Genomic DNA, 26214 nt, shown 5'->3' with positions numbered 1-26214 from the left:
TTCTGTTGTCATTTTTAAATAGAAAACTCTTTTCTGAAAATTTGTTACAGGAAAAGAAATCCATATGTTTTCTTCTCACATTGTTGAATGGGTACATTTATATTTGTTTAGGGTAACATTTGTTAATATGTAATTTAATTTGTTTTTGTGGCAACACGCCTCCACTTCCTTCTTCCTGTCACGGGCTGCCGGCGAGCAGCCACAATAATGTAGTTCTTTAAGTTTATGTTTAAGATATCAAATTAAATAACAGTGATCCGTCATAGTGGTTTTATTAACATGGTAGCAGAGCGTGGTTGCCTGCAAATACAAAGAAGAAAAGAAGATATTTTCGCAAATAAAGTGGAAACGTGCTATATATGCAATAAGCAAAAATGGCGTTTACTAAATGCAATGACGCAGTTATTCCAATATTCGACGGATCGGATTATAGTAGCTGGAAAATACGTATACTTAAGTTTTTGGAGTTTAAGAAATGTAAAGAAGCTGCCATACGAATCAAAAATGATTCGGATGATGTTGCAAAGTGGGAAGAGATGGATATCCAGGCAACGAACTACATTTATAGTGCAATAAGCAACAAGCAACTCGAATATATATGCGACTTAGATTCCGCATGCAAAATATTGGCAAAATTTGATGAAATGTACCTGCAGAAATCATCGGCACTACAGATTATATGTCGCAACAATGTAGAAGCAATAAAATTATCGAACTATTCGCAAGTAAGTGTATTTTTGACGACTTTGAGAAATCAATAAATCAGTTAAAACAAGCCGGCGCGACGGTAAGTGAACAAGAAAAATTAAATTATATGTTAAAGGCCTTACCTCGTAATTACAGTCATATTGGAGATCTAATAGACGTTTTACCAGAAAAAGACAGAACTGTAGATTATTTGAAAAGTAAAATTATGTTAAAATCATTGGATAAAGAACCTGAAAAATGTAATGAACCATCACGCGACAACTCAAATGTTTTTAAAGCTCACACTAGTAGTTCTGCATCACCTAATAAAAACTTTAAATGTTTTACCTGTGGAAAACCTGGCCACATGCAAAGAGATTGTCGACACAGAAATGTTAACAGTGGTAGAGGAAATGGATTTATTAGATTTAATAATAATCGTGGACATCAACGTGGATCATATTATAATTCAAGAAATATTAGAGGAAGAACTTATAATAATAAATCCAGTAATGAGAGTGGTGGTAATAATTTCCTTGCAACTATTGAGAATAATAATGTTTCAACTTCAAGTAAAATATATAATATTGAGCAGTCTGGCCACTTAACTTGGTTATTAGATAGTGGTTGTACAGATCATATAATTAATACTGATGAGTACTATCATTCATGTGAAATATTACAACAACCTATTAAAGTAAAAGTTGGTGATGGAAGAATATTAGAAGCTACAAAGGTCGGAAAAATACAAACTTATTTTATGGTCTATGGAAAAAGTCTGAAGTTGTTTTGAACAATGTTTTCTATGTCAAAGAGATGAAAGCAAATTTATTGAGCTATTCAAAGATTACAGACAATCATAAAATTGTTTCCAGGGGCGACAATCAAAAATATATAACGTCTATGGAACTATTATAGCTATAGCAGTGAAAGAAGATAGACTGTATAAATTAAAAGGTTATATAAATGCAAGTACATTACATGCTAATTTAGTGAAGAAATCAAGTATGACAGTGAAGGAGAAATTACATAGGATGCTTGGTCATATAAACTTTAACAATTTGAATACTATGTGTACAAGTGAATTATTGAAAGGATTACCAAAGGAGATTGAATGTAAGTACATGAAATGTGCTATATGTATTGAAAATAAAATGCATAACTTGCCATTTAAAAATAATAGAAAACGAGCACAGGATATATTAGAAATTGTACACACAGATTTAAATGGGCCACACAGAACTACCGGTTTTTAATGGTGAAAAATATTTCTTAAGTTTTATAGATGACTATAGTAAGTTGGCAAAAGTTTATTGTATTCCGTCAAAAGATAAAGTATATAATTGTTTAATGCAGTATGTTAATGAGATACAAAATTTAACTGGGAAAAATATTAAAGAATTGAGATGTGATAATGGAAAGGAATACATTAATAAAAGAGTGTTTGACTTTGCAAGATCAAAGGGAATAATGATTAAATCTTGTCCGCCATATGTGCATGAATTAAATGGCACAGCAGAGAGGTTCAATAGATCAATAATGGATATGTCAAGATGTCTTTGGCAGAGGCAAAAGTGCATAAAAGATTTTGGCCTGAAGTGGTTATGGCCGCGAGCTTATTTAAAGAATAGAACATTAACAAATGGCACTATAGAAAGGAAGACGCCTTATGAGATATTTTTCAAACAAAGGCCAAGCATTGAAAATTTAAGGATATATGGAAGTAAAGTATTTGTTAGAACACCAGAGGAAAAGAGAAAATGTAAATGGGACAGGAAAGCCGAGCTTGGCATACTAATGGGCTATACAGATGTTGGATATAGAGTATTAATAAACAATAGAATAGTTGTAGCAAGACATTGTGATATAATTGAAGATGATGTAATGTGTATTGGTAATAGAGAAGAGAAAAATGATAAAAGTAATAGCCAGCCGAATAAATTGGAAGAGAAAATTATAGAAGAGAAGAAAGAGACTAATGCAGAAGAAAATAATGAGAAAATTAATGAAGATTTGAATGCTGAAACAAATGAAAGTTATGATGATAATAAAGTAATTGAAACAAGAAATCGGCGTAAAATCAAGCCACCAACTCGGTTTGATGAAGAATTTGGTTATTATTGTATAACTGTTAACTATTGTGATGCTATGATTCCAGATAATTTTCAGGAGGCAATAACTAGCGATGAAGCAAAAGAATGGACTGAGGCTATGAATCGTGAGATGAACAGTTTGGCAAAAATGAGACCTGGAGACTTGTAAGTAAACCAGCAGACAAACAGCCTTTAGATGTGAAATGGATATACAGAAAGAAAGCCGAAAATAAATTTAAAGCTAGGTTAGTAGTAAGAGGTTTTCAACAAAAAGATTTTATTGATGATATATATTCACCCGTTGCTAAAATGCAAACTTTAAAATTGTTATTGTCTTATTGTTGTCAAAATAATCTTAATATACATCAGATGGATGTTGAAACTGCTTTTTTAAATGGTAAAAATTTTATCTGAAGTTTATGTAAAGCAGCCAATTGGTTATGATGATGGCACTGATAGAGTTTATAAATTAAATAAAACATTATATGGTTTAAAAGAAAGCCCTCGGGCTTGGTATGAATGTGTCAATAAGTTTTTAACTAGTCTTGGATTTCAGAGAAGTAAATATGACTTTTGTTTATATTTTAAATTGGATACTAATGTGAGTGTATACATTTTGTTATATGTTGATGATTTGTTAATATGTTGTAAAGATGAAAAGGTAATGAGTAATATTATAAACAAACTGTTAAGTAAATTTACTATGAAGGATATGGGTAAAGTTATAGAATACATTGGAATTCATATTGATTATGATTATAAAAGAATAAGACCATGACACTGAGTCAGGAATCATATATAGAATCATTAGCTAAGCGTTATAATATAATAAATACAAAGTTATATACTACACCAATGGAAGTAAATCTTAAACTAGAAAACTGTAATAATATTAATGAGAATGTAAAATATAGAAATTTAATTGGAGCACTTTTATATATTAGTTCAGGTACAAGACCAGATATATCGTTCAGTGTTAATTATTTGAGTAGATTCCAAAATTGCTATAATGAGACACATTTTAAATATGCTTTGCGAGTACTTAAATATCTTTACTTAACAAAACATATAGAATTAATTTATAACATGAATATAAATTCTGATATGTTAGATTGTTATGTAGATGCAGATTTTGCAGGAGATATTGTCAGTAGGAAATCAACAACAGGATTTGTAATTAGACTGTTTGGGAATGTAATATTTTGGAAATCAAAGAAACAGAATTGTGTAACAAAGTCATCTACATTTGCTGAATACATTGCGCTGTCAGAAGCTGTTACTGAAATTAAATTTATAGTTTGTTTAATTAATGAGATTTGTCAGAAAGATTGTACACCTGTAAAATATATGAAGATAATATTGGAGCTCAAATTATTGCTAAATACGGAAATTTCACAAAAATTCAAAACATATTGAAGTTCATTATCATTTTGTTCATGAAAGTGTTAAAATTGGTTTAATTGATGTTATAAAAATTGCATCTGATCAAAATATAGCTGACATTTTAACAAAACCATTGGGAAGTAATAAATTTAATAAATTTAGAGATATGTTAAAGTTGTTGTAAAAGTAATTTATCTTTCAGATGGATATTATGTTGAGATAAATATTGGTTTAAATTGTTTAATTAAAAGATGATAATTGTAATATAAAAAAAAAAAAAAAAAAATAAGTTACAATTAATATGTTATACTGAAGGTAATGTTTATAGAGCTATTGTTTTAATTTAAAATACTTGATATGAGTAGTGTATGATATGATTTAGTTAAAATATAAATGTAAGGAGGCATGTTGAATGGGTACATTTATATTTGTTTAGGGTAACATTTGTTAATATGTAATTTAATTTGTTTTGTGGCAACACGCCTCCACTTCCTTCTTCCTGTCACGGGCTGCCGGCGAGCAGCCACAATAATGTAGTTCTTTAAGTTTATGTTTAAGATATCAAATTAAATAACAGTGATCCGTCATAGTGGTTTTATTAACACACATTACCTCCTCCAGGCACGTCTAGAAAGAAATTATTAATTTTATTCGGGTCATTAAGGTTCTCAGGTGCTGTTAGATTTTTTACACTGTTATCCAACGAACAAGTACGTTTCAGATGATTCCACATTTGTTTAGGCTTGTCTTTATTATTATTTATATAGAAATTAAAATATGCACTCTTTTCTCTTTCAACACTGCTATTTACCATATTCCGAAGACTTTTGTAATACTCTTTGTGCGTATCCTTGCCGGAGGTGCGTGCTCTGTTCAGAGCTGAGTCCCGAAATGCCATCATAAATTTAACCATGTTAGTTATCCATGGTGTAGATTTGGTCTGCTTTTTTATACGTTTAACTGGAGCGTATAGGTCGTAAAGATTTAATATCATTTTGTTAAATAATTGCACTTTATCGTCAACATTCGATAGCTGTAATATTCGGAACCATGGTAAATTATGTAGTTTACCTAGAAATAATTCTTCGTTTATAGAGTTTATTGATCGCCTAAGTATATATTGAGGTTTTTCTTTAGGCTTTTTAATATTAAACTCAGATAATACCATGGCGTGATCACTAAGTGCGGGGTTATGTAAGACACTTACTACTTTGCATAGCCTAGGGCAGTCTGTAATTATTAGGTCGAGAAGAGAGTTAGATCCTTCGACTATCCTAGTAGGTTCATGTACTATGTTCTCTAGTCCTCTCTGAGTACAAAAATTTATTATTTCTCTGGCAGATGTTGTTTGTGGCTGCAAGAGATCCACATTAAAATCAGTCAGTAAAAAAATATACCTATAATGAGAGAAAGTATTCAGGGATTCACTCGGTGCATCGATTGCAGTACATATGGAAACTGATTCAGGCCTATACGCCGTGCCCACTATTAAGTGACCTTTACCAGGCAGAGTTAATTCTAACCATAACTGCTCGAGATTGGATTCGGGATGAGGTCTAATTCGGATTCGCATATCTTCTTTCACATAAAAGCCTACGCCGCCTCCTCGCATGTCGAATGGTCTAGGCTTATGCTTCATTATATATCCTGGAATCTTAAGAGCAAATTTCTCCTCTCCAGACTTAATCCAAGTCTCATTTAATGCTAACAGGTCTGGATTATGTCTTTCCACACTTGCTAAGAGTTCATCACGTCCAGTATTTAAAGAACGCATTAAGTAGCCCTAATTTCAAATGTGAGTTTTATCGCGAGTCATTTTAGAACTATAACTGTATATTTTAGCTGCGTAAATGTAATTAACACCCACAGCATATTGTAATCCCAACTCAGTAGTTAATCTTACATGATTCATTATTATGGAAAAGTATATTTGCATTTCTTGACTCAGTTTAGGTTTAAAGATAATTTTAGATAAAACAAAATTACATGTAGTAATTAGAACTAAACGATTAAATACATGAAAATTATTATCAATTTTTATATGATTCATCATTATGAAGAAGTATACGTGCATTTCTTGGTTCCATTTTGGTTTAAAGACACTCTTAAATAAAACAGAATTACATGTGACAAGGACAGCATAACGACTTAATAAATGACAATTATTAAAAGGTGTACAACGAGTCGAGGAATACGAAAGAAAACAGCAATGGGACAATATCATGTCCTGTATAATACAAAAATGATAAATAGTTTTACTTTTTAATATCATCAGATCTAACCATATTAACGCGAAAAACCCTCTCAAGATCTTCCTCCGAGCGTATACGCTGCCGTTCCGTACCATTTTCTCGTCTGGAGTATATTTTACCTTCACGTGTCCATACAAATCGCCATTTAACCCGTTCTGCTCTTTCACGCGCCTTCTGAAACAGTTGCCGATTGCATTTTGTCAACCTTTCGTTTACATAACAGGGACGTGGAGTACCAGCGATGCCCATGTCAGCAGTAGTGAGCCCGCGGCGTACGCGGGCCGCTCGTAATAAGGAATCGCGGAGGGCGCGCCGCGTTAGCCGCACTGCGATGGGCCGCGGACGCAGCGACGGCTCGACATCCAATTTAGCGCGCAATAGGCCCACACGCTCCGCATACACAATATCATGTTCATCTAGAGCAACACCAACTTTTGCAGCTATCGAAAGTACGATGTGGGTGGTTCCTTCCCCAGCAAATTCTGGAATGCCTGCGATCTCAATATCGTTCTTCAGCGAAGCTTGATCGCGATCTTGTATTTCTTGTTTCAGCTGGACGATCGTTGATTCCAGTGCCCGAATTTCAAAGCCTGCCCCATCCATTATTTTCTCTTCCAGTGACTGGATTCTGGCCTCTAATTTGTCAACCCGAGCATCATACCTATTGAGCGCTTCTGTCAGTTCTCCTAACATATTTCTAAACTGACACATTTCCAGTTGAGTGGCCCGCAATTCAGACGCAAAGTTATTCAATTCGTCCGCTTGTGTTTTGTTTATTTCTTGACGGGACGGAGACGGAAGCAGGACCGATTCAGGTTTAGGTGACATCATTGGTTTACGACGTTGCGTTACATTGTAGGAAGTGTCAATATCTGATTCAACGATATCGGACACAGCACAATTTCGTCTTTGATTTTATCTGCGGTATTTGTAGTCAGCGTGGATGACCATATTCCGAACATTCAAACTTGTATGAAGTAGGTATAATCTTGTAATAAATCTACGAGTCTTAACTTAAGTTTATCAATCAAGTAAACGTGACCAAGAGTCATCAAGGAATTTAAATGCAGACCGCGCCAATACAATTGCATAACGTGCGGATTTTTAAACGATAATAGCGTCCAAAATAAGAATAGCTCACAATGTAAGTATCAGCGTGAAAGCTATTCTAAGAAAGTAGGTATGTCTAACTTTTTGTCTGACTCCGCAATCAAAAGCTGTACCAGTCTCGTGTTCTCATTCATGAATATGCAATTATAAGTATTTAAACGTGACTAATTGCAAACGATTGATCACGTAACTAAAAGTATGAAATACTTACAAGTTGTGGTACAATCTGTTGATGGCCATATTTTTTGGGTCCTCTTTTAGACAATACACTCGACCGCCTTCGACACACTTTTGCATGTATTCGCCACGATCAACGTCGCTTATATCGGTGTTGAATATTTTCTTTTCTTCATCGTTCAGGTTTCCTTGAATGCTGTCATAGTTTGGACACGGGAAAGACCACGGACGCGTCGTGAAATACTGCAGAACTTCTAGCCCTTGACTAATTCGGTGTTGTATTCTCACCATGCTACAAGCATTAAAACCACAAAATAAATTATGTTGAATTATGATGCAGTCTCAATTCAAAGTAACTTGCAAAATTTCGCTACTACAACGTAACACCATATACCTAGTCTTGCCATAAATATTGTAATAAAGAAAAAAAGAAAAATTGTTAACTGCAAAAACATTTATTACTTTTACAGTGTGTCAGTTTAATACATAAATATAAAACAATTAAAAATATAAAAGCTTATTCGAAGTGGTCTCCATTGGCTGCAATACAGTCCTTTAAACGATGAGGCCAGTTATCAATAGAAGCACGCACTCTTTCCATGGGAAAATTCTTCACTGCCAATCGTATAGATTGTTTTAGGGACTCCAAATTATCATGGCGTTTAGAGCAAGCTGTACTCTCTAAAACTGACCACAAATCATAATCCAGCGGATTAAGATCGGGACTAGACGACGGCCAGTCTTCAGCTCTGATGAAGTCCGAAACGTTCGATTCCAACCAAGACTGCGTGGACCGAGCTTTATGACCCGGCGCCGAGTCTTGCTGGAAGGACCATACTTGGTTATTGAACATGGTGATGTTAAGGGGCTTAACTACCTTCTCAAGAATGGTATCTTGATACACTTGTGCCGATGTTTTTGATACCTTTTTCACAAAAATATGGCTCAGTCACTCCTTCATAGCTAACACCCCACCAAACCATCACTGAAGTCGGATAATGTCCACGTTGCACTCTGTCGACTAATTGGGAAGCTTCCTTAGAGCTTTGAGCATAAATACGGTCATTTTGTTTGTTAAAATGTTGCTCAATTGTAAAAATTTTCTCATCCGTAAACAAAATTTTTCTGTGACCTCCCTTTGCGTACCGCTTCAGTAGTTGTTTCGATTTTACCATCCTATTCTTCTTTAAATTATCAGTTAAGAAATGGCCAGTGCGTCTCTTATAGGCTGCAAGTCCTAAGTCATCTTTTAAAATACGCGACATGGTTCTAGGTGCTATCTTCATTTCCCGAGATAAAATCTTTTGCTTTCGGACAGGATTTCTTCGAATTCTTTCCCTTACTGCTTTGACCACCTTTTTCGTACGAACACTACGTGGACGGCCAGATCTTTTCTGTCACAAACAGAGGAGGTCTCATTGTACCTATTAATAGCCCGGTACACAAACATTTTACTAATACCAAGTGTATGGAGAGTTTTAAAAATTGCATTTGGCTCCATACCTACTTTGTGTAATGCTATCACAGCGATTCGGTTCTCTTTATCACCCCACACCATTTTAATATCGCAAAATATTTTACAATGTATTGGCGCCAAAATGAGAAAACACAATGAACAATCGTATAAAAATGACAGATTCGAAATTCAAATGTAATATTTTTTTATAATTAAGTGTAACAGTATTTATGGCCAGACTAAGTATATGAACACCATCACACATAAATATGATTATACGTTTATCAATTATAATACTCACAATCGCTTTTGTCCCGTCAAGAACAGGATGAAATCGATACAATAAGCCGGTACCAAATGGTAAAAAATGCGGCGTAATTCGTGCAAAGCGTAATTGGTGGTTATGTCTCCGTTGGGATACCAAAGGGGCCATGACAATGGATATTTCCTTCCGTATGCTTTTGCCACATTCAGAACTTCGCCCCATGTCGTCGGTTTCTGATGGCCTATGTTCACGTTGTAAACAGGAATAATGTCAAGTCTAAAAATTACAACACACTTTTGTTGACTTCATGATTCAACTTAGAACCGGTTACAGAACTACATAGTATAAATAATAGAATGGAGTCTAATTAAAGTCAAATTAGGACGGTTTAATAAATACTAAGAAATTAATGTACATATTTACAAAGATCTGACTTTATTTTAATGACCAGCCGCTCACCTAATGTTATCGATTTCTAAAGGACAATTTCGGGCAAATCATAGGGACAATTACGGTTAAACAAAAACAACAAAGAAATGTATTTCACGACCTAGGCATCGAACCCAGGGCTTCTCATCCTACCTATCTGCTATTAATAAATAAATTTTTCAATGGTTCAATTTACTTTTCCATCCTTGTTCCTTCCAGCATTCCAATGGCGATGATAGCATTGATGGCTATGTCCACTGGTATCACTTGTGCAGTGAGAGAGCCGTCACACAGCATTGTGCGGATAACGCCTTTGCCCGCACCTAGCATCACACCCACTGGCCCGTTTAGGTTATCCACCCATCCAGGCACTGGCTCCTTTAGCGAAGGACACACTGGAAGCATGAATTCAGATAATATGCAAATTTATCAGTCAATTGTATCCGCAACTACGTCACGGGTAGGATAGGAATAGGGTTAATGACAATAGGCGCAATAGTTATGCTCCTGCCTACCCCTACAGCAATGGTAGGCTCCCGCCTTACAGTCCCGTGTATATTGCTTACTATATATGTTTGTGTTATAGATACAGGACAAGAAGTAACTAATACAAAATTATGCATAAGTTTAATGCATAAGTAAGTTCTAAATAATGTAAGTCATAGTCATAGGTCGTTACTGCTGGTATCCCATATTCGCTGACGAGTACGAGAGAAAAAAACATACGAATACTTTCGACTCTTACTTAAATTATTTTAATGGTAGGTATTCTAAGTGTATTAGGAAACGTCTCGATTACAAATAGCGATATGCGGATTCTTGTGGTTTACTCGCGTCATGTAATTTTTTGCTCTTAGATTGACTACTGAATGGAATATTCAGTATTAATATTGAATAGAAGAATGGCTGATGTGATTTGAGTTATGCGTTACAATCTGGATTTTCAGATGTCATAAAAATACGATCTACACGTGATGACATAGTACTTAACAAAATATTTAAGTCGTGTATCGTATATAGGTAATATCTATTAATGACTCACAATAGTAGTTCGATTTTCTATTACATTAAGTATATCACAAATATATGTCCATATGTGTTAAGCCTTAGCGATTAGTCGCGTCGAGTGCTAATCGCGTCATAGCATGGAGGCGCGGCGGCGCGGCGCGACCTGCCATGCCGCGGTGGATGGCTGCGAAACGCGGCGCGCTTTGATTATAATCTAGTCCTCAAGACGCATCAAATATATATTCTTATTAGAATCAATTAGTCTCCTAACGTAATTATTTGAGTTTTTTCGGCGAACCGAAGAGACATGAGTACAACAAATCAAACCCATTATAAATTTCATATTGCATAACAATTATTTTTTTTTGGTAGTGTGTTGTGAAAACTCAGATATTTTACCAATGCTTGGACGAGCGATGACAATCGGCAGATGTTTGTACGCTTCTTCTACCACCCTCTCCGCTAGCCGCTTCGAGTAAGTGTAACAGTTTGGATGCGGGCCAAGAAGCGACGGTGTTATTAATGCAAGTTGCCTGTCGTCTAGCCATTTTACAAGCTGCATCACTTGTTCAGGTTGTGCTGGCGCCGCGTATATCTAGAACATGATGTTAACAAAGTATAACCTATTATTAAATACATTCAACAGGTTGTTTCGCAATATAACTGCAGAGGTAAGCTCCTTCATTAGACATAATGACGTGTTCCTCTGTACAGTATTGACACTTGCAGAAAATATGCGTTGTTAAAATGTTCTGTGTAAAAATTAAAGGAATAAGCAACAGACCCACGGGAGTCACGCATTAAGTCGGAATTAAAAGTGGCATAAGTTTATCCAACACATTTTATTACTATGTAGTGAATATCCCATTGACATGGGTACATAATTTAAATTTAGTATTTTAAAAATATATATAATAATAATAATCAAAAAAGGGTTTCTATCTTACCTTTTCTCCCAACACCTCATAGTCAGGATAACAGAAAGCAGTAGATAGGTGGACAAAAATGGCCAGGTTTTTTAATTTCCTGGCTACATTCAGTGTTCTTAGAGTGCCAGCAGTGTTCATATTCACATTGTCTTTTAGAGGAGCCTCAAGCCTTAAGGTAGCAGCAAAGTGGAACACCACAGATACTTCGTTGCTTATATTTTCTATGACTGATTCCGGCAAGCCGAAGTCCTCAAACACCACATCACCTTGTAATACTTTCAGTTTTTTAAAAGCGTTGGGTTTTTCATTTTTTATTCTATGAAATAGCTAAAATTTAAAGGCTCGTGTTATACATCAGTACTATGTAGAGTAATTGTGATATGAATGCCCTACGATACCCGCCTACGGTAGAGTAGGTACATTGGTCATAAGTCCTTTTTGATATGACGATAAATGCTGTTAGAAATAAAATATTTTTTTTTGAAACCACATAGTGTAGTTTAATTGCATTCATTGAAAATTAATCAAATTAACGATAAGACATTTGAATTTAGATAAGGCAAGGGACTTATTGCAGTCGAGATCAAGGTTCTAATTAACTGCAACAAATCTTCAACCTGTTCCTAAAAGACTTCGTTGTTTGAGCGCGGACACACACCTTCAAGCTTTTGCAGGTATGATTATTTGTCTTAATTTTTACCACCTGCCACTTGAGAGCACTACCAAAGCCTGATGTTATCCCCCTTTGAGGGAAATATAAATGTATATTTTTGGATATTCCAAATATTCCTAAACCCCTTTCTTTACGTTTATGCCACCTTAAAAATTCTTCCGTATGTATAGATATAAAACAGGGTGCAATAATAATAGAGTATGGATTTTTGCAAAAATACCGGCCTAATATAAGACAACTTAGAGAAATGTAATTAAATATATTTTATATAATTCATGTGCAAAACGCCTTTAAATTTAAATATTATATGTAAGGTAAAATAGGGGAATTAGGTAATTTGAGTATTTTTTGCTATTTATCGCTATTTTGGATTCGATCTCTACCACGTCTCTACTTTTTATTGAGTTGTCAATACGGGTAAGTGTATATGTAAAGCAGATAATTACAAATTAGTCAGTCATACCGGTAGTCGCTGCATGTCTTCGAGTCTTTCAGTAACTGACTTCCCTCTCTTAGGTCTCATGAGGATGTAAATGTAGCCGATATCGGGAACGGAATACAGCAGCTTTTCAATGAGAACTTTACCCATAAAACCAGAACCACCTGTCACTAAGACGTTTCGATCTTTATAAAATTCTCTCACCGATCTGGCGGACGCCATTTCTGAAAAGATAATTAAAAGTTATAATTGAGGCAATAACTGTTCACTAAAAAGCCGTAAAGACTTTATTTCTACACTAAATTCAGGAATTCACCCAACAACTAGACCTTAGGTATCTTTATTTATATAAATAAAAATGAGTCACCGAAATGTTTGTTTTGCATAACTTCCAGACGACAGCACCAAATTGGATAAATCTTTCTTTTATGCATTCGTTATTGTCAGGAGAAGATTTGTGTGAAAAGTATAGCAAATGTTTAAAAATTTCAAAAAAGAGAGTTTAGAATTAACGGCACTTTTGTTTGAAATTTTCCGAGATGTTTCCATGGAGGCCTTGTTGTTTTTACTGATCTATATCTTTCGTTACTCTAGCTTAAGTAGGCGCGGATAAAACAAGTAGGAATATACTTAATTAATATTATACCAATTCCAGATTTACAATTTTTTTGAGTTTTCTTTAAACAATGTTATAATTTTTAGGATTCCATATCTACTATGAAATTATTTTGTTGTTTTAAATTAACGTCTAGACTTCAATAATCTTACTTGTGATTCATCGAGCCTTATTGGGTGCAAATCAATATGTTCTGCATTTAACATGTTTTATTTGCATTACAAATGTGGTGATACAGATTTGTAAGTTCACATTGCATTATTAAATATTATATACATTATATATTACATAGTACTATTCTGCTTTTTTTTTGCTTATTCACAACCAATCATGATATTATAAATTCAAGAATCTCTGTCTATCTTTTAAATTTTTGTGGCATTGCTTTTGTGAAAATTTGGTAGGAATGAACTTATAATCTACTCTATAAAATGTTTGTTCGTACCCAATTCTGTAAAGGCAAAACCATGATTAACAACTATTAAGTTATATTTACATTAACGTCACGCTTTCTACAAAACTCTACTAACCCAACACTATGTTAGCTACTGCAACTTAATGTTGGTCAACGATGAATTTGTTATTTTAGTTTTTACGTAACACCCCCACACACTAGAAACGTTGCCCAACCAATTCGAGTTTGTGAAGGTTGAACACATTTCATTTTTATTTACTTAAGGTTATGTTCTAATTTTTATTTAATAATAGAATTGGCAACTAAGTAGTTGAACAACTTAGATAACTGTTAGATACTGATAGAGATTTGTCAAGACTAGTCCTGACTATATTCTTTATTCAGACTAGGTAATGCTTAAGTCACCTAACGCAATGCATGTTCTACAGACTAGCAGTAAATGTTTATAAAAGTATCCGCAAAAATTGCCGATGCATTGAGTAGAAATTTGATATACATGTTGAAATAACATTTGGATCGTACTTAGGCTACATGTTGATCTGGAAAAGTATATATTTGAACTATTACTGCGGGAAAGGTCTCTTGGGAGAGAAGGGTCGCAGGCAAAATGTAAATTTATCAAAGGCTGTATGTAGCTAAGGTGCCTTTAAAGTAGAAGTGGTTGAATCATGTTGTTAAGTTTGTGTACAATATGAAGAGGCCGACTGTTTATCAAATCAATGTCTCATAAAAAGTAAGGTGCAGCTTGATGTTGCATTTCTTATAGTATTGAGATGTCTTAACTCTTGCGATCAGGTGAATAAGAAGTATTTTTCTAAAAAAATCCATACTTTTTTTTCTGCTCAACGTCTTCACCTTTATCATAGGTCAAGTGCATCGAAACTAAATCTATGAGGTGGGGTTTTATATTCTTACAACCTCCGTCTCCCACCTAATGACTGTTACTTGCCTTGAAGGCTGTTAGTGCATTAACAATACTTATGGAACTGTAATATTAATAAATTGGGCATCACTGATTATTTTAATACTTTAGTGGAAAAAAATAGAAAGTTCAATAATAACTTAATTGATGTACAAGAAAAGATAATTAGGGTTCTGTAGCTCAAAAGGAACCCTTATAGGATCACTTTTTGTCCGTTTGTCAAGACCCTTTTTCTCGGGAACACGTTGAGCTATCAAGTTGAAAATTATATTAAATACTCGGTGCTACGGTCACTCAGTTGTGGATAGATCAAACTTGTAAGTCAATGCGATCAAAATATGGTATGTTGCTTATTTTGCGATGTCATAAGGGAACCACAGGGTACTTCCCAGTAACATAGACTCATGAATTTTGTTAAGAAGCTTTGTCATACAAACTATGTAAAGGACAAAAAAATTAGAAACCGTAAATATACACTTTACCAACAAAAAAGCGAGTTTACTATTACAAAGTTATCATTTCTGATAGAGTTGTAATAACCGTGTCTATGGATCGAACAGCAGACTTATTTGTGAAGTCTGAACTTATGTAGTTAAATACCGTACCCCACAAATTTGTATCTTATCGAGTTACGTGTAAAATTTTACCAATAATTGATTGCGTAGCTAATGTGTATTGTTATAACGATTGTGATGAACAAACAAACGATTAATTCAATTTCCATAAAGATCATATACTGCATGTCTTTTAATTCTGATTTGTATCCTAAATTGACTGTTAACAAATATTTCTCCTAGCGTTTTTTTTGGAATAGGGTATTAGTGTCTAACAAATTACCCTGTATACCTATGCGTCGAATTAATAAAATCCTGTCGAGCGCTACGTCTTTATGTAAAATATTATATTATACATATATTAACAAGTAGGTATAATAATATTACCATCCCGATGCATCTACTGTTTGACCAAAATTTTACTTTCACCTACTTTATAAAATAATACCAAAAATGTGACAGGTTTCAATGATCAAGTTGCAATGCATTTAACCTTTGATTATGAGACAAGGAATGCAGAAGCTATCGTGCCGAAAAAATCCTTATAATTTCAATTACAAAAATACGTTTGATTAGTTTGAGACTGGATTTAATTTACTCTATTACATTATGGGATGAAAATCTCATTAACAAGTATCTGCCAATCCGTTCGGGGTATGGGCGCGATATGTTAATATTTAGTACCAATATAAAAGCTATAAAACGTGTTCATAAACAATTCGTCTGGGCGTTTTTATTTACATGCTAATCATAAGTTACGTCATTATGAATAGTATGTGCTTATACATAACATACTAAATTTATATAGTACAATAGATACTCAAAAACCAAATAGGATATAAATTATAAATACATACATATTACATCATCAAATCGATGATCATCAATGTTTGGTTCCGTCATTATCAATGAACAGACAAATTCAAATTGAATTGCATCGTTCGAGCGCCGGCTTAGCGTCTTTTACATCGTTATTACTATTTTGGCAGTGAAAGCAGTTCAAGACTGCGGCCAGTGAAATATCACAGCACCACTTTCTCTTCTTATTGATCGAAGCAATTCAAAGGTTGATTATTAGAAATAAACCTAAAATAATTATATTGATAGTCTAGATTTCTAGAAAAGAAATTTAAATTTTTCTGTAAAGATTACATTTCGATCCTGTCTATAATAGCTTTTGACGTTTTATTATTTTAAAATTAACTTTTCCGGTTGGACATATCCATAAATTGTTGTTTGTACATATTATTCGTAATTCAAATATCGTACAAATGTAGACTTTCGAAAATCAGATTACTTTACTTTAACAAAGTAATATTTATTAATTTAAATTTAGAAACAATTAAAGTCGTAATTACCTATAGTTAGTTTACTGTGTTCACCAGCGAAGGATTTCTTTCTAGATACTTAATATTTATGTAACAGTCATGCCATAGTCTTTAATAATATAGAGTCGCGACCCCCAACTAAGGCCTTGTCTACCTTGACTTATTGTCACTTATTTGTTGTGTACGTACTCTAAATCTTTTCTTATATATAATAAACGTGAATGCATACGTAAAGGGCCTTCTTAAGTCTAGACGGAATGGCTGCTCTTTTCGATTTTTACCATCTAGTATTGTAACCAAGTACTTGCTTATGACAGTTAATTTTTTTCAGCTGAACATTCATTTTTGTCTTCCTATTTTGTTTTTTTTCCGCTCCGCTACGTACAGAAGAGGACCATAATTTATTTCTAACTACGGATACATTTATCACTAATATTTAATGAAATGGTGAGTTACTGTGGAAGCCCACCGTTCTATCCGGGGGACATTGGATCTTAATTTTGATTAATTAACTTATTTAAAACAACTTAAAAAATTACTGAGACTCCATGAATTACAGTGCTCGGCGTTAATAAATAATTTATCTTTATTAATAATTTATATTTATTTATTGTAACTTTGACTTTACGGATGAAGACACCTCAGTCCCCCCGTGACCATGAAGGCTGCAAAGTCTTCGAAACGTCGGGAGAAAATAATAACATAAAAACAGCGAAAAAATCCGTTTAATACTTTTATTTTCAATGTCTAACATTCGCGTAAACATAAGAAATCATTAATAATTTATCTTATCTATAGGAGTTCCAACAGCGGCGTTTGTTATACCCTAATATAGGAAAGATCTTAGAAGTTAGAGAACATTTAACCGACGATCTAAGCAAAGCGTTCATTAGGTTAATCATTGATTTAGAATATTTACGGCAAATTAATAGAAAAAAATAATTCTGTTTTAATTTAAGTCTTAAGTAATAATTACAATACAATTATGCTAAGATGCATCAAATGATTTTTTGCCTCTTTCATGAGCAGTAAAAAGAATCGGAGTTTTGTGAAATGGAAATGGCTAATGTTTATTAATATGTATGTAAATGAAATAATTATTAACTGTACACTAACGAACGGACTGATATCCCAAATGGCATTACAGTATTTACAGTTTGGTGCAAAAAATATTACTATTCTGTGAATACGTAATATTTTCGCACCAAAACTGAGTGTGTGACCATGAGAATCAAAATTCATGTGGTAATTTATTGTGTTCACTCAATTACATTAACAAGTAGCAATACAGTGCACAAGTACATGAGGTACGTCTTTACGTCCACGCGTCTAACACGCTTTTCGTTGCATAATCGTATATGAGCGTTTGCATGATCGTATGTTACACATTCCATTCAATGACATCCAGTTGGATTTTAAATATTTTTTTATGCTTAGCTATACCGTAATAAACTTGTAAGTCGGTAATTGTCACCGTTTATTTAATGGGGTTGAAGTGCGAAGCCTTACATACTTATCGTAGATTTATATTTAGATTATTATAGATTTCCTTGTCTTGTGTCGGGATCGAATAGTATAACTTTATTATATTTATAGTATAAATATAATGTTAATACTAACAGTGAGTTAGGAAGTGTATTTACTGGTGTAAAACCGCATCTGAGACTGCAGTAAGCAATCATACGGATGGTCTATTGAGGACTGGTTTATTATTTTATTTGTCTCGTAAAGTATTAATTACAACTACCCGCTTCTTTTTTTTTGTAATTCAAGGTGTTTTATTTTATTTTTTATTTTGAGCGCGAGTCTAATAGAAATTGTTCTAATAACTCTTTCTCCACCTTTTAAATACAAAACTATATTAGATATGGTGTAATGATACACAGTAACTAAGATTTTCACCGAATTACATCCTATGTTATGGAATTCTATCAAATACAATAGAGTTAATTGAAATAGATTGAAATTTGTATATTTCTGATATTATACCTACTGGTGATTAGGCACACTGTACACAAATAACGTAAAATGCGCATGAAGCTATGTTGAACATAATATATTAATGTGAAGGGGTCCTAAATCATTAGCGGTCATCTACAGAGGTGGATGGCCGTCATGGTTGGTGTAGATTTCTATCCTATAATATGTATATCATAATTCATTATTTGGAAAGTAGTTTCGGACAATGGAAGTATGCGCAAGGGCCATCTTGCGCATTGAATTTACTCCGTTATTCTGTTCTATCTATTCAAAACTTGTTTGTTTATATAAAGTAAATTGCAATGATAATGCCGATTATACAATATAATCAAATTTCGTCAACTCCAATAAAACATCCAAGTTTTGAATAATAATCTAACTGCAAAAAATGATTAAGTTTACAATCCTCTAAATGTGCAATACATTTTGATTAGAAAAGAAAGCTTATTGTCAAATTAAGTAATTTTACAATTTAATTAACACGTAAAAGTTTTAAAATTAACCATGTACAATAAAAGAATTATTTTTTTAAGAAAATTGGTAAATTACGTTAATTGTTGTATTGCTCATCGACACACCTTTCACGTATCGAGGTACGAATGGAGTTATTTATGAGTAGAGAAACAAATTAGTTTTGCCGAAAAAGAATTAATGTGTAAGTAGGTATATTTTATTGGCATCTACCGTTAAGGCTCTTAAAATTACCGCAATTACTGGACCACTTGTTTACGATGCTTAAATGTTATGGTGTGTCCCCGCTTAAATTGTTATTCTGAGGTGTCTCAAAACAGTGCGACGACTGCGCTGCACGCGCGTCAAGCTGGGGTTTAATGGAACTTGTAACGTTACCAATTATACTAATATATATACTCTGTCAACGTTACTATTGTCTTTCTAAATAGTCTGTGGTTATAATGTGAATGATTAACACCCTCGCAATTAGAACTACCAATGAGCATCATCATTGCAATGAATTGTCATTGCATTGACGTACGTCCGAATGGCGCCTGCATAAATAGGCGTGCAACGCGACCCGCAGCCTTTTTGAGCCATTATCTTTGGCCGTGGCACTACATATTCACACACGTCGTTGTTCCCGCTAGGGTGAGTGTGCCAATTCACTAACCGCTAATCATGTATTCTGGGCATCAGGGCTTGTGAGCTGTCACGAGTCGCTGGCGCGGAATGTAAGCCTAGCTTGCATTCCGACCTGGTGGATTCTGATTCCAGGTTCTTCTTTACGGCGAGCCTTCTTCGTATACGGCGTGCCTTCTTCTTTACGGTGCTACCACGTGTGCTTGTACGGTGCACTATCACGGACAGCAGACGGACGGGAGAGCTGCCTCCCGACCACGTCCAGCTGCGCACCACCATCGTCGGGTGTGCTGACCCCGACCGACTGCCGGCGAGCTGTCGCCGGAGCCGACCACGTGCACACAACCAACTTCGCGGGAGCTAACCCCGACCACGTGCACACCCTGCTCACCTACGTGACCTTCCAACTGCCCGGCGAGCTGCCGCCGGAGCCAGCCACGTGCAACATCTACGTGCCGTTCGCTTGGATCGGAGTTCCCCAGGCCAGTGACTCTTGTTGCATAACACCAGCAACCAGTACCGAGTGTAACGCGGAGGTGTAAAAATAAAGCTCGTACCACGTAATTACCCTGAGTTTTCAATTGTCTCCCTTCTATCTGCGGGCAGGTCCCCAACCGCCGCAAACTATTCACATGCATTTTTAGCTACTTGATATAGGTACTAAGTACTTATATCATCGATTGATTACATGAGAAATAGTCGAATAGAAGGTCTTTTTGGGTGCACTGTATGTATAATGTGTATTGTGTGCCACAAAATCCTTTGATGTAGTTGATGTTGAGTTTAAGGCAAGAACGATTAATTGACGGTCACGTTGGTTATTTGAGTTCCCAATGATGAATAGGGGACCGGCCTATGCTTGATTTTGTACATTATTCTATATGTAATGGTTATATGAAAAAGAAGCACTCCTGCGAAAACTGCATAACAATTGGTTAAAAAATGAGCGAGTAATTCATATTTAAAATATTGTAATGTGCAGAAGTGGGCGCGATGGGGGGTAACGCTTCATCTCTTCTTTTCGCACGCGTCGTAATTCCCGATGACGTCACATGTGGATATTTCGTCTCTTTTCTGTTTCTTGTTAATTATCCCTTCCACCGAAATTCAAAGACTTATAACTTGTTGATTTCTTACCGGATTTTAATAATTCCTTCTGTTTTATAATTTATATTATGTAAATATTTGATAATAGTAAAGAACAAAAATGAGTCCTGTACCTTATTGTTAAAAAGTTTAATGTAAGTATTTTTATCGTACGAGGGCGATAGTGAACTGATGCGAATACATAGATACAGTGAAAATTACTCGGTAATGTAAAATGCAGACCCGCTCGCGTAACTCCAAGTAGATAGACGGGGCGGTACAATGTGAGGTTTGTATAACATAAACCGTACACTGGAGATAAATGCATAGAGGCATGGCAATTAGAAAGACTTTCATGTAATCAAATTCATGTGTCTAAATAGGTAGTATGTACTTATAAGTAACATTTCGTTAATATCACTTTTTTATTGTTTTGTATGACGAGACGAGCTTGCCCTTCGCTTGATGGTAAGCGATATGACCGCCCATAAACAGTAGAAACACCATCCAACACCTTGAATTACAAAGTATTGTTTGGCATTCCACTGCGCTCGCCATGCTGAGACATGAGATGTTAAGTCTTATTATGTCCAGAAGTCACATTGGGTACAATGTCCTTCAAACCGGAAAAACAATGACTACATACTGTTGTTGGCGGCAGAAATAGTCATTGCGATGGTACCTACCCGGCGGACTGTCACATATGAGAGACCTACCACCAGTAAGCATTGAAGCTAAAGTTTTTAACTCGGTTAAAATGTAGCCAAAAATAATTTGAACTAATCACTGTAGCACTGTATAATCTATTAGATTGTTCTTGCATGATAGGAGGTTCTACTCTCGTTAGTATTGCTTCACACTTATGTCCAATTTTATTACAAACAAATAAACATTTGATAGAACGCGTAAAGTTAGAAACCGGTTCTCACCAACGTCCGAAACAACCAATACCCGATAACAACGAAAAAAGTAGACGTCTGCGTACATGGCATAAGTTGAAGGGTAAAGCGTGAATTTATTTTAGGGCTTAGCCGACATGTCCACATGAAATATTAATTATATTTTATTTAATGTGCAATAAATAATAATAATTTTCACTTATGAATGTTAAGAGGCTAACTTCTTGCCATCCATGCCTTTGAAACAATGGTCAAGATATTTCGTACTATCATTTTTATAAACAGATTCTCGTGAAATGTTATTTATACTATAAAATGTGGGCTTATGATAGAGGTAACAAAACTGACCAATTAAGGCACGATCGTGGTTTTATTGTCATTGTTTTCTCTGAGCCATGGACACGCCGTTGCCTTATAAAGATTACCGTCATCCAAAAAGAAGTCTCATTAAAAACGCATATAGACACTTACAACGTGATCTTCTTTATACACTTGGAACCATTTTGATATTAATACGAAATAAATTGCTTCGAAATTGTTTAGAAACTTTTCCTCGTGGTTATACTAGAAAACATCATCAAAATGTGTAACTAATGATTTCCGGACACAATTATCCCCGTGGTGAACAATTTTTGAGTAAAAAAGAGAGAATGCGGCTATATTTTCAGAATAAACGGTTTAGTTTATATGACTATATGCTATATATAATTATAAGATGTTTAGACATCACGAAGTAATTGAAAGGTAATTTAAATGTGTACATAGTAGGTACTTACAAAGAATATTCCAAAATATGCCTCCAATACACATAAAAGGCCGGTATTACAAAATCATGTTCTTTTAAATTCATAACAGGCTGTTAGTGAAAATATTCTTCCATTAAACATCGCTCATTTCGATTTTCCAAAACGCAGAACCAGATAAGAATAAGCGATTTACCTATATTCTGTATAAAAATAAATAAATTTGGAATCATCAAACCTCAGTAAAAATGTGTTCATTTGCTATTTGATGCTCTTTGAGCCATACAGTGCAGTTATATGAAGTTTTTGCGGTCGAAAAATTTATGGAAATACACAAATAATAATTTCTTAAGTTTACGCGAATGTTAGACATTTAAATTAAACAATTTTACGAATTTTATCGCGGTTCAGTCCCCCCCGTGACCATGAAGGCTGCAAAGTCTTCGAAACTTCGGGAGAAAAGTAAAATATTAAAACCGCGACAAAATTCGTAAAATAGTTTAATTTTAATTATAATTTATGAAAGGTAGGAATGTACTGAGAATATATTTTTTTTATGAATCGTAAAAGATTCCCCATAACTTTCGATTATAATCAATAATTGACGTTACTCCTTATCAGTATCCAGTGGTCGGGCAGATGGGTCCGTCACATACATTTCTAGAGAATGTTAAAATAAAGTACAGTATTTATAGTAGGCCACGTCCACGAAGGTTCGACCTACCAGATACGGAAATTCTTCGTCATCAATCCTCAAGGGCTTTAACGAATACCTACTATGCAGCTATCATTACCCTCGATATTATGCTTATATGTTACATTATACAATATACATATCATTCTTTTTGTCAATATTAAATATACTTTATATATACAGCATCCGCAATATCTTTTGTAAAAACTTGTTATTCAACAATAGGCTTTGAACTTAATAAACAAAAATTCGCATCCAAATCAAACCATTAATGCTTTATAATTTTTAAGGAATGTTCAATTTACTATAATTTAAAATCTTTTGGATTTATTAGATGCTTCGACTTTGGATTATGATATTCATAGCACTTTTTAATCCTAAAAAGATAATGAGTAAATATTGAGTAGATACGCCATGTAATTTATTGAGCATAAGCTAGATGTACCTATGTCAGAAAAAAAAGCTGTTCAATTGTGGGTACAAGGTCTTCTTATATTTCGACAAGATAAAAAGTTATTATAGTATCTTCTGTTTAACAGCATGACTAAACACCAAACAACTGCAACTTCAGCTAGAACTTCGAATCAAAAATGAGATACTATTGTCATCTTGATTAATTTAATACAAATTAGCTTAGTCATTTTATTTGCAATTTTCTATTAGGAGAGTGATAATATGTAGTCGTCTTTTTGGTCTTGCATGAGATTTTAAATCCTTAGGTTTGCATTGGATTTACCAGAATGAATTGAAGTGAGTAGGCGATAAGTCAAAAAAACCTCTGTAACAACAATACTACAATGCCCTGCCCCCTGAAATGTGGCAAGATAAGTAACCTGTTAAACAACATTTATTGCATAAACTCAACACATAATCTCACACATCCTATGTTTTCAGGGCCTTTTTATTTCTAAATTTTCCTTTTTTTATTTTTACTTTAAAAGTTTCGCCTAACATATGGGACAGATATTACACAAAAATTGAAAACAAAAAGTTTTCCGAGGCTAACGCGAGTATCGTGTGGTTCCTTTGCCATTAAAAACGCTATCAAATATATCATAACTTAAAATAAGAGATGGGATATTTAACCACACTATCCAGGCATATGGGATGGCATATTAAGTATATTATAATCAATCTATACTAACAGCATAGACATCTGGCATCAGGCTTATTAAAACAATAGGTACGTCTGTGATAAGATACGATTTCAATACAGCGTAATACAAGTCTATTCACGATAACTGCTTGGGGTGCATACGAGTATTGATAAATACGCCACTTCAAAAGTCACGGGGAAATATTAAAAAGCATGGTACTGACACATGATACTGAAATGTTAAGAATTAAGGAGAAATGGTATCTATGTTGAGAATGGTGAGACGCTTGGTCAAGTTGGAGCAACGGAAGTACAATAAAATATGAGAAGCTATATCCAGAGTGTCTACAATCGTTTCTTCTACAATCGTGAATAGAAAACAAGAAATAAATGCTCGGGAACAATTCAATAGAAATTATTAGTTGTCCAATTTTTTATTACTTCAAGTAATATTCCTCAAGAAGAATCGCCGAAACCGTAATAAGAATTTACCAACAAATTCATACAACTGTGGGTAATTTGAATCTTTCTAGATAGCAGGATTCTTGTATCACGTATGTCAGAATCCTTCCGATTACTATCATGTCTGTCTTGTAATATTGTGTTCGGTTTGACAGACATCGTAACGAGTGCAGTGCCGTGTGGAAGGCGTTACTTCCGTTTTTGGTTCTACACTACCGCGTTATAGGACTTTTGTCACGTCATGCTCCAATAGCTCGTTTGAACATTAATAACTCAGGGGATTATAAAAAATCTTTGTCGTTTCATTGAACTCATATTATATTGATAGTAAGATCTACGTTATGTTCGTAACTTCAGAATCAATTATGTAACTGTGAACCGTATTGTTGTTTTTCAAGGAAGAACTTTTATATCTGCATCACATCTAAAAATCGTGTTGGAATAAATCTAATTAGTTCTACAAGCGTACTATTAAATATATAAATTATGTAAGTATTTCGTTTTATTTACTTTCACACTGTCACGTAACAAGCAGTCTTAAAAAAAATAGAAGCATTACTTGAAAGGTTAAGGAGCTCTTTAAATTACTCAACGGTTTTAAAATTATTATACAAATATTGTATATTTGCAATTAACATTCGGTACACTAGCCCATATTTGTTTTTGAGTTACGAGGTTTTTGACAACATTCTCCAGACTAAATAGCTTTCTAGACAGTCTAGACTATATGGACTTTCCAAGTAATAATATGGTAAACGAATCACTACGTGATTAGGCAGAAGAGTGAATGAACAATTTATTATAGTATTATAATCTATCTCAGTTCTCGTGTTCAAAATTCAGACTTATTCACAATGCACATTCGGTAGACTTTTCTGGGAGTGCCAGGTAAATATATTTTATTTTAGAACTTTGAATATATTCGTGTTATATATTTTGAATATATCAAAATACTAATGCCAATGTCATAAAACCTTTTCTCGATATTTGATTTTAACCAAACAAATCTAATATTCTGTCCACCTGTGTAAATTACATGAAAATCTATTTTAGAAATGTGAGCTTAGAACAAAAAAATAGACAGGTATAAAAGCATTTAAACATTCGTTTATTTCTTTTCTATTACTCTTCTTAATTCCCCCATTTTTTCCTATACCTTTTATTTTAATGTTCGAGCACATGGGTTTCTATTGTTTTATTACATGTATAGGTAACGATACGCCTATTAAGAACAAAATAATAATTTCAAACATGCGAAAAAGGTCCATATGAAAATCGAGTAACATGTATATAGAGCTCTGCGGTAATAATTAAGTATTTATGTGGCCTCCAGTTGTGCACTGACACAATAATTGTTAGCTTAGAATTTTAAAGTATTAATCCTGCTTAGAACAGGAAGCCATAATATTTTTCACATATATTT

At 34.1% G+C, this 26214-nt stretch overlaps 2 protein-coding genes across 3 annotated transcripts in view; both read right to left on the bottom strand.

Annotated features, from left to right (window-relative positions):
• LOC115455175 (RNA-directed DNA polymerase from mobile element jockey) overlaps nt 1-5949 on the bottom strand; it is a gene marked incomplete in the record, with an annotated part of 17300 nt that extends 11351 nt beyond the window's left edge. Inside the window, 1 exon segment of the mRNA XM_037444048.1 lies at nt 4770-5949. Coding sequence (XP_037299945.1) covers nt 4770-5937 — 1168 coding nt within the window.
• Nucleotides 1-26214, bottom strand: part of LOC115447967 (putative fatty acyl-CoA reductase CG5065) — a 41966-nt gene that overhangs the window by 12494 nt on the left and 3258 nt on the right. Inside the window, exons 1-7 of one of the 2 annotated variants that reach the window (XM_030175268.2) lie at nt 13963-14066; nt 12926-13125; nt 11808-12116; nt 11260-11455; nt 10049-10247; nt 9460-9699; nt 7737-7994 (exon numbers count right to left, since the gene is read on the bottom strand). In XM_030175268.2, coding sequence (XP_030031128.2) covers nt 7737-7994; nt 9460-9699; nt 10049-10247; nt 11260-11455; nt 11808-12116; nt 12926-13123 — 1400 coding nt within the window. In that variant the 5' untranslated portion in view covers nt 13124-13125; nt 13963-14066. Of the gene's footprint in view, nt 1-7736; nt 7995-9459; nt 9700-10048; nt 10248-11259; nt 11456-11807; nt 12117-12925; nt 13126-13962; nt 14067-26214 lie in introns of those variants that run through there. The other variant, XM_030175267.2, reaches the window with a different exon arrangement.

The sequence above is a fragment of the Manduca sexta genome, chromosome 27 (genome assembly GCF_014839805.1).
Source record: "Manduca sexta isolate Smith_Timp_Sample1 chromosome 27, JHU_Msex_v1.0, whole genome shotgun sequence".
Lineage (NCBI taxonomy): Eukaryota > Metazoa > Arthropoda > Insecta > Lepidoptera > Sphingidae > Manduca > Manduca sexta.
This window is presented reverse-complemented; position numbering and strand designations above follow the sequence as displayed.